This window comes from Grammomys surdaster, unplaced genomic scaffold, assembly GCF_004785775.1.
Source record: "Grammomys surdaster isolate TR1022 unplaced genomic scaffold, NIH_TR_1.0 259, whole genome shotgun sequence".
NCBI lineage: Eukaryota > Metazoa > Chordata > Mammalia > Rodentia > Muridae > Grammomys > Grammomys surdaster.
In genome coordinates, this window is record NW_021604700.1 from 1,883,671 (window position 1) to 1,895,676 (window position 12,006).

A 12,006-nucleotide genomic window follows, 5' to 3' on the forward strand; every position below is an offset into this window, starting at 1 on the left:
TTCCCCCTCTCTCCACATAGTCAAGGCTGGCCTCTACTTCTCCTCTTTCTCCGCCATCTTCTTCTGTTTCTCTCTCCCCACCTTTGCCCTCTGCCCTGAATAAACCTCCTCCCCTTTGGAAAAAAAAATTATCTCCTCTAGGATACCTAATTAGTTAAAACTACTTTTCAAGTTCTATTAAGATATTTTATTTTTGGAAATAACATTATTTATTTATTGTTTAAGTTAGAGACATAAATAAATAAGACATGTATCAAGGGTTGGAGAGATGGCTCAGTGGTTAAGAGCACTGACTGCTCTTCCAGAGGTCCAGAGCTCAATTCCCAGCAACCACATGGTGGCTCACAACCATCTGTAATGGGATCTGATGCCCTCTTCTGGACTGTCTGAAGACAGCAACTGTGTACTCAGATAACAAAATACATAAATCTTTTTTTTTTTTTTAAAGGCATGCATTGAATCTAAATGAATTGTACAAACAATTCTCAGTAAAATATATTTTTAGGGTTCAGGATGTTATCTCAGTTGATAGACACTCTAGATTAGATAACCAGTACTAAACAAGAATGATAGTATTCAGTTATAATCCCAGTATTCAGGAAATAAAGGTTAAGAAGATCAAGAACTTAAGGTTATCTTTGGCTACATACCAAATCTGAGGCTAGCAGAGGCTACATGCAACCCTGTCTCAAAAAAAAAAAAAATTCAAAAAACATACTTTTTTGTTCTTTTATTTTATTTTATGTGTATGAGTATTTTGGCTGCATGTATATATGTGTACCAGGTGCATGCCTGGTACCTGAAGAGGTCAAAAGATGGTATCAAACCCCTGGAATTAAATTTAAGGATGGTTGTAAGCCACCTTAAGAATGCTAAGAACTGAACCTACATCTTCTGCAAGAGGAACATCTCTCCAGCCCCTCTTTTGTGTGTGCACAACTTTCTCTTGTCCATAAAGGAAATAATAAAAAAAAAATTCAACAAGAAAAAAATAAAATCTAAAGTGTACAGTGGTGTGTACCCATAATCTCTATACTACAAAGTCCCAAAAAGAAAAACACATGCATTTGAGACTAGGTGAACTACATACAAAAATTCTATCTCAAAAAAATAAATTAAATAAATGAATGAATACTTCAACAACTATTGTGATACAACTTTTATAGAAGGTGTATGTTCCATAACCTATGATATGACTTGTCTATATGTCAATGTAATTTGTATTTATTCAATGCCTTTAGAATACTAGAATAAGTCAAGGTAATAGAATCCTTTTATATTTGGCCACTAAATTCATGTTTGGAATGTATGTGATGAGCTACTCTAAATAACACTCTATGGGTATCTCACCTCTGCAAGTACTTGTAGTAGTTTGTTTACTTGAGCAAAGGTCTGGGGAAGAATTCCATCGTAATTTGACCTTGTACTGAAGGCATGTAACAAACTTTTAGAATCCTGAAGCAAGAATTTCACTGTTGTAAAATCCACTGCCTTATTTGCTGGTAAGAGAAAAATTAAGAAAAATATGAAAGAACAGGTATACAACACAACAATCCCTTGAAACACTAATCAAGTATTAATTTTATAATTTAAACAAAGTAGACATTTACATATCCATGTCAAAACTAATATGTCTCTCTGGTATAGAAAGCAAAAATTGAACACATTTATTCATAGGCAAAGTGTTCATATTGACTCTGGTATTCTGTATTCAGATTCTAGTTCATTGAACACAGTCAACTTCAAAGGAAAGAAAAGTAAGATATTTTATTCTTCAGTAAAAAGTATTAATCGCTAAACAAAAAACTCAAGCACAGAGTTTTCAAAGCTGAAACTGTCACACATCCAGATGACTATTATAAAGGAGTGAGTCACATGTTAGAGGCAAGCAACTTGAAATTCTATCACATGTAAAACAAGATTTATTGAAAATGGTATGTTAACTCTTTGTACACAAGAGTCCAGCTAATAAGGAGACTTTGGACAACAATAAGAAACAAAAGCTAGATTTTTCCTCCTGTAAAGTAAGATAACCTACCATAATAGCTTTCTCTCAAGAGGCTAAAACATTTCCACTAAATTCCCAAGTTATTAGCGACAATCATTTCAAAGGTCTAAAAGTTATTAAAAAAAAAAAGGCAGACATTGTGGTGCATGCCTATAATTCCAGTACTCAAGATGCAGAGGCAGGGAAATTGCTACAAGTTCAAGGCCAGACTTGTCTACATAGTGAGAAACTGAAACAAACAAAAAACATTTAAAAAGAAAAGTAAATTTTATTATCACAAAACAAATGAGAGAAAAGATCTATCTTTTCATCATTAAAGCATAATGATAGGTAGTTGCTTCCAAAGGCAAAATCATCATGTGTTAATGTTTGCTTTCCTTCTGTTTTAATATTCATGGTTTTGGAGGCTGTTTTCACAGACACACACACACAGACACACACACACACACACACACACACACACACACACACTCACTCCAACCAACCTCAAATGTTTTTCCTCACAGGTGCTTTTAAATCAGGTCCCTCACTCGCCTGGGCCCCCCCTAAGCTAGCTAGCCAGCAATCCCCAGAGATCCACCTGTCTTCTCTCCTATCCTTGTATACAAACACACACTACTGCACCTAGCTTTCTTACAGGAGTCTGGGGATTGAGTTCTCAGGGCCTTATGAGTATGTGGAAGCACTTCATTAATTATACCCTCGCCTCTAGAAACTATTATATTTACATTTGAACATGGCTTTCCTTGGCAATGTGAGTTAAAAATGAATAAAGCATCCCTGTGTATCACATACAAGAGTCTACTTATGAAGTTCTGAAGAGTCAAGTAAAATTTTAAAACAATTTTAAAGGTTGAAGAGATGGTTCAGCTCTTTTTTTTTTTTTTTTTTTTTTTTGGTTTTTGAGACAGGGTTTCTCTGTGTAGTCCTGGCTGTCCTGGAACTTACTCTGTAGACCAGGCTGGCCTTGAACTCAGAAATCCGCCTGCCTCTGCCTCCCAAGTGCTGGGATTAAAGGCGTGCGCCACCACAGCCCGGCAGGATGGTTCAGCTCTTAAGAGCACTTGTACTTGTGTAGGATGTGAATTCAATTCTCAACACCTATATTGTGGTCAGCAACCCTAACTCCTGTTCCAAGAAATCTGGTGCCCTCTTCTGGCATTCATGCATGTGTATAGAATGACCAGGCAAAACATCCACATAAAATAAAAGTAATAGTCTTTTTTTAAAAGACAGTTGAATAATTAGTAACTCTTTTTATTTTATACTTATTTTGTATTTTCAGACAGGGTCTCATCGTGTAACCAGGCTGGCCTGCAACTTGCTATATAGACCACACTGGCTTTGTACTTAAGTACTAGGATTAAAGGTATGTGCCACCACATCCAGCAATATTTAACAATTCTAACTTACTAGGATGATTATAGCCAAGACTCTTCACTTTATCCATACTCCCACCTCCCACACCAAATCACCATTTTTCCTGATAAGAACACTTTTAGTTCTTTTAAAAGTCAATGACTAGTTTAAATTTCTCTGGGGGAAAAAAAGAAAGATGTCCCATGTAGAACAGACTGCAGAGCTGATGAACTGCATAAATCTAAGGAAGACCTAACTGGTACAGCTTCTTTAAAAAGTGCTTCTCCAAGGTAGTCTGTGTTTAATAGGACTTATATCCTTGAATAAATTCAATTTCCACTTACAAAAAAGGCTTTATTAATGGGTACACAGATACACCAAAATCTCAGCACCTGAAAGGCTGAAGAGGAGAAATAATAGATTAAGGCCAGCCTCAGTTATTTGGCTGAACTATTTGGCAAGCGTCAAAATTGACATTTGAGACATGAGAAGCTGTCTCGAGAAAAAAAAAAAAAAAAAAAAAAGAGAAAAATAGTGTTTGTTAAAATTCTGAAAGAAAGCAAAATAAGAATGAATTCTATACATATATAATAAAAACCAAAAATTCATATAGAAATAAAACTGAAAGTTAACCAGTCATACACTCATTTCTAAACACTTCTCCATGAATTGATATAAGGACATTAAGCTTGGTATACAGAAGTCACACCCATGTACAATGCAAGGACTATGAACACTGCTATTCAAAGACATTATACATCATTATTTTTTTAATTTAAAATCATTTTAAAAGCTGGAAATGGTGGTGTATACCTGTAATCTCAGCATATGAAGGGGAAGCAGGAAAAATATGGGTTCAAGGTCATCCTAAACTACATACTGAATTCAGGGCCAGATCACGACATAAGATCGTATCATATCTCAAAACAAACAAAATTACCTTAGAGAAGGAATTACATATTCTCCACAAGCCTCTAAACAAGAGGTTTATTCCAGATCAAGACCCAATAACTAGGCATCCAGTGACTGCAAAAATAATTTTTAATAGAACATAAGCCAAGTCAAGTAGTGGTGGTACATGTTTTAATCCCAGTAGGAGGAAGGCAGAGGCAGGTGGATCTCTGTGAGTTCAAGCCTAGCCTGTTCCACAGAGCTAGTTCCAGGACAGTCAAAACAACACAGAGAAACTCTGTCTTGAAAAACAAAAAGAAAAAAGAAGATAGAGCTATAATATCTTTAGTTCTTCTCCTTACTACAAATAACAACAACTACTACAAATAACAACCTTTTAGTTACATGTAAGGGCAGAACACTGCTCCTTAAGAAAACAACCCCACAATAGCAGCTAGGTAAGAATTTTTGAAACCATTAATAATAATGGTATCATTGTTAATGTTTCTAGACATTGTGAATATATAAATTTTATTAATGAATACTTTAAAAAAGCCACTCATGGAGTTGAAGAAATGATTCAATCAATAGCTACAAGTATTTGTTGTGCAACCATGAGGACCAGAGTTCAAATCCCTAGGACTCCTAGAAATGCTAGGTGATTGTGGTGACCCACACATTTGTACTTCTAGACTCAAAGGGAAGAGATGGAATCACAGAGTAAGTTGGCTAGCAAGAGGCACCCTATTGATAAGCTCTGGGTTTAGCTGATTCCTAACTTTCCACCTCATTTTTTGAGACAGGGTCTCAAAATTCTGAATCTGGAGTTAGACTGACAAGCCAACAAGCCCTAGGGATCCTGTCTCTGCCTCCCCAGCACAGGCACAAACTACCACACCCAGCTTTTTTACATGGGTGCTGGATTGAATTCAGTTCTTCATTCTTGTTTTATAAGCATTTTACTGACTGGACATCTCCTCAGTCTTTTTAATGTTTGTACGTGTGTGTGCACACATGCGTTGCATGCATGTACACATGTAGTATGTTGTAAGGAGCCTATGCATGTATGTACTTGACATCCTGATGTATTCCTCAATTGTTTGTCTACTTTGATTTCTTTTCCTTTTTTTTTTTTTTTTTGAGACAGAGTTTTTCTGCGTATCCCTGGCTGTCCTGGAACTCACTCTGTAGACCAGGCTGGCCTCGAACTCAGAAATCTGCCTGCCTCTGCCTCCCAAGTGCTGGGATTAAAGGTGTGCACCACCACTGCCCGGCTTCAAACAGTGTATCATCAAATTTGGAGCTATAGCTGAAAGCTGGCCAGCAAGCCCCTGAAATCTACAGGTCTTCTCTCCCAAGCTAGATTAGAGCACACTGCAACACCCAACCTTTTCTGGGCTCTGGGGATCTGAACAGTGGTCATTATGCTTAGATAGCAAGTACTTTACCTACTGAGCCATCTTTTCAGCCCATTTTTGGTTGTTTTTTTGTTTGTTTGTCTGTTTTTTAGAAAGAGTCTAATATAGTTTAGGATGGCCTTGCACTCACTATATAATAGAAGTTTACCTTGAATTTCTGATCCTCTTGCCCCCACCTCCCAAGTGGTTGGATTACAAACATGTGCCATCACACTAGATTGATTTAATACTTAAATGAACTATTGTGAAAGAAAATAAAAAGACTCATACCTTTAGAGAGATTTTCATATAGGCTCTCAATAGTTACAAGCAAGTTATTTTCCATAACTAATCCAAATACAGCCAGCCAATGTTTTTTAAAACACTGTAATAGATTTATTAGAGTCCACGGTGGTTTCAAATACAGCACCTAGAAAGTATTACAAAATCATTATCTGCTGATTTATTTTACCTATTATGTAAACACACCAAAGTAGGTACTTCTATACATATCCCTAATAAAAATATGACTAGTCAGACTATTTTTAAATTAAGAAGTACTAATCATAATTTTAAACTGTGAGTCTATTACAGACTGATTTTATAAAATTCATATCACTAACCTTAGTTTCATAACTTTTTAGTATACAAAGAAAGCAAACTCTAATTAGTGAAGTAGCATAGTTTTAAACCAGAAAGGTACCTCAACCTACCTTTTTTAAAGTTAATGCTAGTTTTCCTGCATATGTTTGCATACCATGTGTGTTCCTGGTCCCCTCAGAGGCCAGAGGAGAACATCAGATTCCCTGGAATAGGTGTTACAGTTGTGGGTGGCCATGTGGAAACTGAGACCTGACTGGGTCCTTTGCAAGAACAAGTGCTATTAACTACTCTAGCCTTTCAATCTACTTTTCTAAATGGTTCTTTCCATAATCAAAATAATCTAAATGCTTCATACTACCAGGGGGAAATCTATATAGAAAAAAATTAATCAAATGGTATTATCATTTACTACACTTACAAAGACATATTTATAGATAACTGACAGATATATTTATAAATAAATATAGGTCTTTATAAATAATTCAGGAAGATATCAATGACTTTTTCTATGAAATGTCCAATTTATACAAATCCTCCAAGATCCTTTTTATTATTCTTTATTATTTTTGGATCAGCATTCGATCATTAGGCAACAAACATATCACACTGGCAAGTTTAGATCTTGGTGAGTAGCTGGAATAAATACCTCAGCTACAATATTATGGGCTGAAACACTTCCCCTAGCTACAAATGTGAATGTGAAACAAACATTAAACTAAGGAAGAAATCATGCTCGATAAATTTGGTGTTTCATTTAAATGTAGAAAAGATATTAAATTAAAAAAAATTCAAAATATCTTATGATCATGCTTTACTCTCATATTTACATGGCATCAAAGTCAAATATACAGATATTTTGTCAAACATTTTAACCAAATTAAACTGAGCAAGCCAAGTATTGACTGCTTGTTTTATTTGGAAACAGTCTCTTGCATCCCAAGCTCCAACATAACCAAAGATGCTCTTGAGCTCCTGACTCTCTTACCTCTACCTTCAACTCCTAGGATTATAGACATGTGCCACTCTACAGTTTTGATGTGGCATTGGGAATAAAACATGTAGCTTCATGCATGCTAGGCAACCATTCTACCAACTGAGCTATATCCCTAGTCCTTGTGTAAGACTTTTAAGGATTCAATTTAAGCTCTAGGAGACTAATGTATCAAATATTCATAGTATATACACAATAACTATTAGCTAATTTTTAAAAACCACACTTAAACCCTGTCTCGAAAAACCAAAAAAAAAACAAAACAAAATCCTCTCTTCCGGTAAAGTACCCCCTTTTCCTTATTTTTCCTAAATATATCTCCTTTTGCTCTGTTCAAAGTAAGTAAATACTATATAGTCCTAATCTTTAAGAAATTTTTATCATATAATTATCAAAAGATGGTTCAGTATATTAAGGCATTTGCCACCAAGCCTGACAATCTGGGTTTAATCTAGAGGACCCACACAATAGAAAAAGAGAACCAATTCTTGCCAACTTGTCCTGACTTCCACAGGAGCACCATGACAAACACATGCTTGCACACATACACACACTTGTGCACATAAATACACAAACACAAAATAAATATATAAAATCAATTTAAAACTTTCTAAGTTATAAAATTTAAAGAAAATGTGAGATATGGATTGCTGTAAAGCTTTTTAATTTACACAAATACCTTCTAAGATAAGAAATCATCAAAAACAGAAAGAAATCTTAACTAATATAGTTAAATAAGTACCTCCATCCAAAGATTTCCAAAAGCAATTTTCATTTCTGTTTCTAATATTGAAGATAGAGCTGTCCCAAGACATTTTTCAAGATCACATATAATGCGTTCAAGTAGAATGGATAGTTCAGAATTTGAAGATTCTTCCTTAGAAGTCTCTTCTACAGGTGGTACTTCTTTAAAACAAAGTTTCAGGTGTTACTAAAAGAGGAGGTTATCTTTGGTTTTGTTTTGGGGGGCAGGTTTCAAAGTTACTATATCACTGAGGCTGATCTTGCCCTTCAGGTCCTCTTGTTTACACTGCCCAGTGCTTGGATTACAACCATTCACATCATGCCAGGTTCGTGTGGGACTAGGATCAAACATGAAGGAAGAGATACTAATGCTAGGAGAGCACTTTCCCAGGGAGCTGCATCCTCCCAGGGGAGCTGCCTCCTCAGTCCACATTTAGGGTTTTATTTACCAAAACAAACATAAACACCCTAAAATTTTTTTTAACTCAAACAGATATATGGGGGAAATGTTATTTTAACTAAATTCATTTTTATTATTTTCTTTTTGTGTGTGTGCAGCAAGTGTTTTATTTTACACTGCACATCTCAACATTATGGTACTGCTTTTTATTATTAAAAAATCAAAACAAACAAAAAACCAGTAAGATAAAAAAAATTCCAAAATGAAACAATGAAACAAAAAGCCCATAGAAGGAGGGAAAAAAAGAGTCCAGTTTGTGTTAGCCAACTACTACTCCTGGACTATAGTTGAGATTTCATTGGAAAAAACTGATTTTCTCTTTTCCAGCAGGTATCAATCATAAATAGTTTCTTGATTAGGGGAGAGACTTTGTGTCCACTCTCCTTCTCAGTGCTGAGATGAATTTTATTATTTTCAAACTATAAGAATGTCTTGTTTTCGGTTTGTTTTTCAAATACCTAGCAGTTATACCAAAATTGTTTTTCCTCCCAAAACAGTACATTATTTCAATCCATTATCAATAAATTGTTTTAAAATTACCAAAGTTTCTGGCTTATCTACATTCATGCCATCCTCTTTCAAAATAAGCTTTTATTAGTTCAGTTGTTAACATTATACATTTATATATATAAATAACTGAAATTTTCTTATGGAAAAAAAATCAAATACTAAGTGAACTCTCTACAAATACAAGCTAAGGTTTAAGATGACTGTAATATAATGAGCAAACTAAAAGTTTACTTAAAAAAAAAATATCTTGTAATATTTCCCAAGGAATGATATTTTGAATATCATTACAAAAATATACTACTCCCAAAAAGGGAAGGAAGCATTAATATTTATACAAATACCTATAAAAGTATGCCTAATATTAAAAACCTCAACCATTACTTTCCTCACAAAGAAGAAGCCAGAAAAGGTAGACAGATCCCCAAAGCTAGAATTCTACATGGGTGTGACAAATGTGCATGTTGAAAACTGAACTCTGGTACTCCTAAGCACTGAAGGTAAGTTCCCACAGATGGGAAAGTTGGGACACATTTATATAGTGCCATGCAATATAACAGTCCATCAAATATCAAGTCACAATAGATTATTCTAATAAAAAGGCAGCATTGCCCTTATACTTCTTATTAGTTTAAATTAAAAAAATTTTTTTAACTAAAGTTGTATATTTGCTTTTTCTATATTAATTGGGGGTTAGGAACATGAAACTAATTTTATAAAAGCATTAGAAAGTTCCACTTCCAAAGACTATTTCCAGCCTAGCGGTGCTGGTGCATGTCTTTAATCCTGCACTCAGGAAACAGAGGCAGGCAGATCTCTTTGACTTCCTGGCCAGCCTAATCTACCAAGCAAGTTCCAGAACAGCCAGAGTTACACAGAGAAACCCAGTCTCATACTCCCCTCCCTCCCACTTACATGTATTCATTTAATATATATAAGCAAGTGTTCTAAACTTACTATTATTTTAAATGTACAAAATGAAAATTTGTTATTAGTTTCAAATGTTACCAAAACTATTAGGGCATAAGACATATTTCTAATTATTCATAGTAAAAATATTACCTGGTTTCAACTGCTGCTTAGAAATACAAGGCTGAAGACACAAATCTGTGTTCAGAGTTAAATTTATTATCTCTGTATCCAGTTCTTCTTTACTGAGTGACTTCACACCACTTATCAGGCCTTTACTTCTTAAATTTCTATCATCCCTAAAGGTGGGGGTTGGGGAAAATAAAAACATTTTAGAAGATCAACTATATGTCAATTCAAACATACAGGTCAAGGTTGATGACTAATTATCAGTAGAAACATTAAAAAAGGGTTAAAAAGTTTAAAAATTAACTTGATAAAAAAATTTATATGGGACTGAAGAGGTCACTCTCCAGGTTAAGGGTGTTTCTTGCCCGTTTACAGTACCAGATGCCCCTGGTCTCTGAGGATTCCTGCATTCATGTGTACATACCCATATTTATATATGCACATAGCCATAATTAAAAATTACAAAAGTAATACTTAAAGATTAAAGCTTATGTTATTCAAAGTTTCTGTAAACTTCTCTTTAAACACTGGTTATAGTCCACAATTTTTGTATGATGCTTTTTTATTTTCTTTTAGTATTTGTGTATGTTTGCTCATGAATGCATGTGTCACATGCACAGGTACCCACAGAGGCCAGAAGAGGCTTTCAGATTCCCTGAATCCCTGAGTTCAAGTTTTAGGTAGTTGTAAGCTCCCCAGCATCAGGCTGTGAACCAAACTCAGATTCTCTGCGAGAGCAGTGCATGAATTTAACTGCTGAGACATCTCTCCATCTCCTAAGCTTCACCTTAAGAAACAAGGGGAGTTGAGGGGTTGGGAGGGGGGAGCAAAGAAAGCCATAACAGTACTTTCTGGTATGATGGAAATATATTACATATTAAGAGAAATATGAACTATGCCACTATCGATTTGATAATGCTGGCAGTTATTAATATATTTGTGCACGGCAATTTAAGTACATTTTTCCTCAAACCAAGAAAACTATGTAAAAATAATCAAGCTAGATAGAGAGGGAATAAAGATGTATAAAGAATGGCAGACTCCTAATAACTGTTGCAGCTATATTAGGATTTCATTCCTCCTTCCCTTCTGGAAAAGGGAATTGAGTCAGGGCCTCATGGACACTAGTAAGTACCCCGGTCTGCGGGGCAGTGAACTGGGGCTAGGGGACCCCAAAGACCCCCCGGCGGGGGGGGGGGGGCCGGCGCCACAAGGGTATGCAAAAAAGGACAGCAAGTCAAGAAGTCTGACCAAGCTGTTGAATGTTTCTTTTTCCCACACCAGGTCATATACACATAGAAGCAGGATGTGGGGAGGGGGATGACATAGGGTCTCTTTGTTTCTGGGGAGCGCAGGTGTTCTCAGGGGGAGTACAGATGTTCTCAAGAACAGGATATTGGCTGGGTGAAAAGTTCGCAGAAGAAGCAGAGCAGAACAGGTTGCTAGGTACCTGTCCAGAGATCTACTGGTCATTTGTTCTTATCTAAGCTAGTACTTTCCCACCAAAGGGTACCTGTCCATAAGATCTATGATTATTTGTTCTTAACTGAATTAGTGCTTTCCCACAGAGGCCAAGAATTTGTGTCAGTAGGCACGTATGGCTGACTAGGCCTTTAATGTTTAAGCAAGGTCGTTCCCAACAAATAAGTGCTCTGCCACTTGACTATATTCCAAGCCTCAGGAGTCTATTCTTCTTCACTTTCAATACTATTGGGATTCCTCATAATATAACTCTTTCTTTAAAAATAAGAAAGTACTATTTTAATTTAGAAGAATACTGGCAGCAGGTGTGGAAGTAGAAAGTATGATAGTATTAAAAGTAGAAAGGGAAAATAGCATGTTTTAATGTGGGAATGTGGCAGGGAGATAACAGAGACCCAAGAGAACATAGTATCAACAAGACTCTGCGTAGGGCTTTGGAAATGGATAAAATGTGGTACTTTTCATTCACTTAAAGAATAGATTAAGAGAAACCAAGGAGTTCTTTTCTTTCTAATGATGATTGATT

The 12,006-nt window shown here is 35.6% G+C and overlaps 1 protein-coding gene across 2 annotated transcripts in view; it reads right to left on the reverse strand.

The window, feature by feature from the left end:
- Swt1 (SWT1 RNA endoribonuclease homolog) overlaps window positions 1-12,006 on the reverse strand; it is a 53,767-nt gene that overhangs the window by 17,462 nt on the left and 24,299 nt on the right. For both annotated transcript variants that reach the window (XM_028775774.1, XM_028775775.1), the window contains exons 12-15: window positions 10,023-10,168; window positions 7,992-8,155; window positions 5,947-6,085; window positions 1,351-1,499 (exon numbers count right to left, since the gene is read on the reverse strand). In XM_028775774.1, the coding sequence (XP_028631607.1) occupies window positions 1,351-1,499; window positions 5,947-6,085; window positions 7,992-8,155; window positions 10,023-10,168 (598 nt within the window). The remainder of the gene's footprint in view (window positions 1-1,350; window positions 1,500-5,946; window positions 6,086-7,991; window positions 8,156-10,022; window positions 10,169-12,006) is intronic.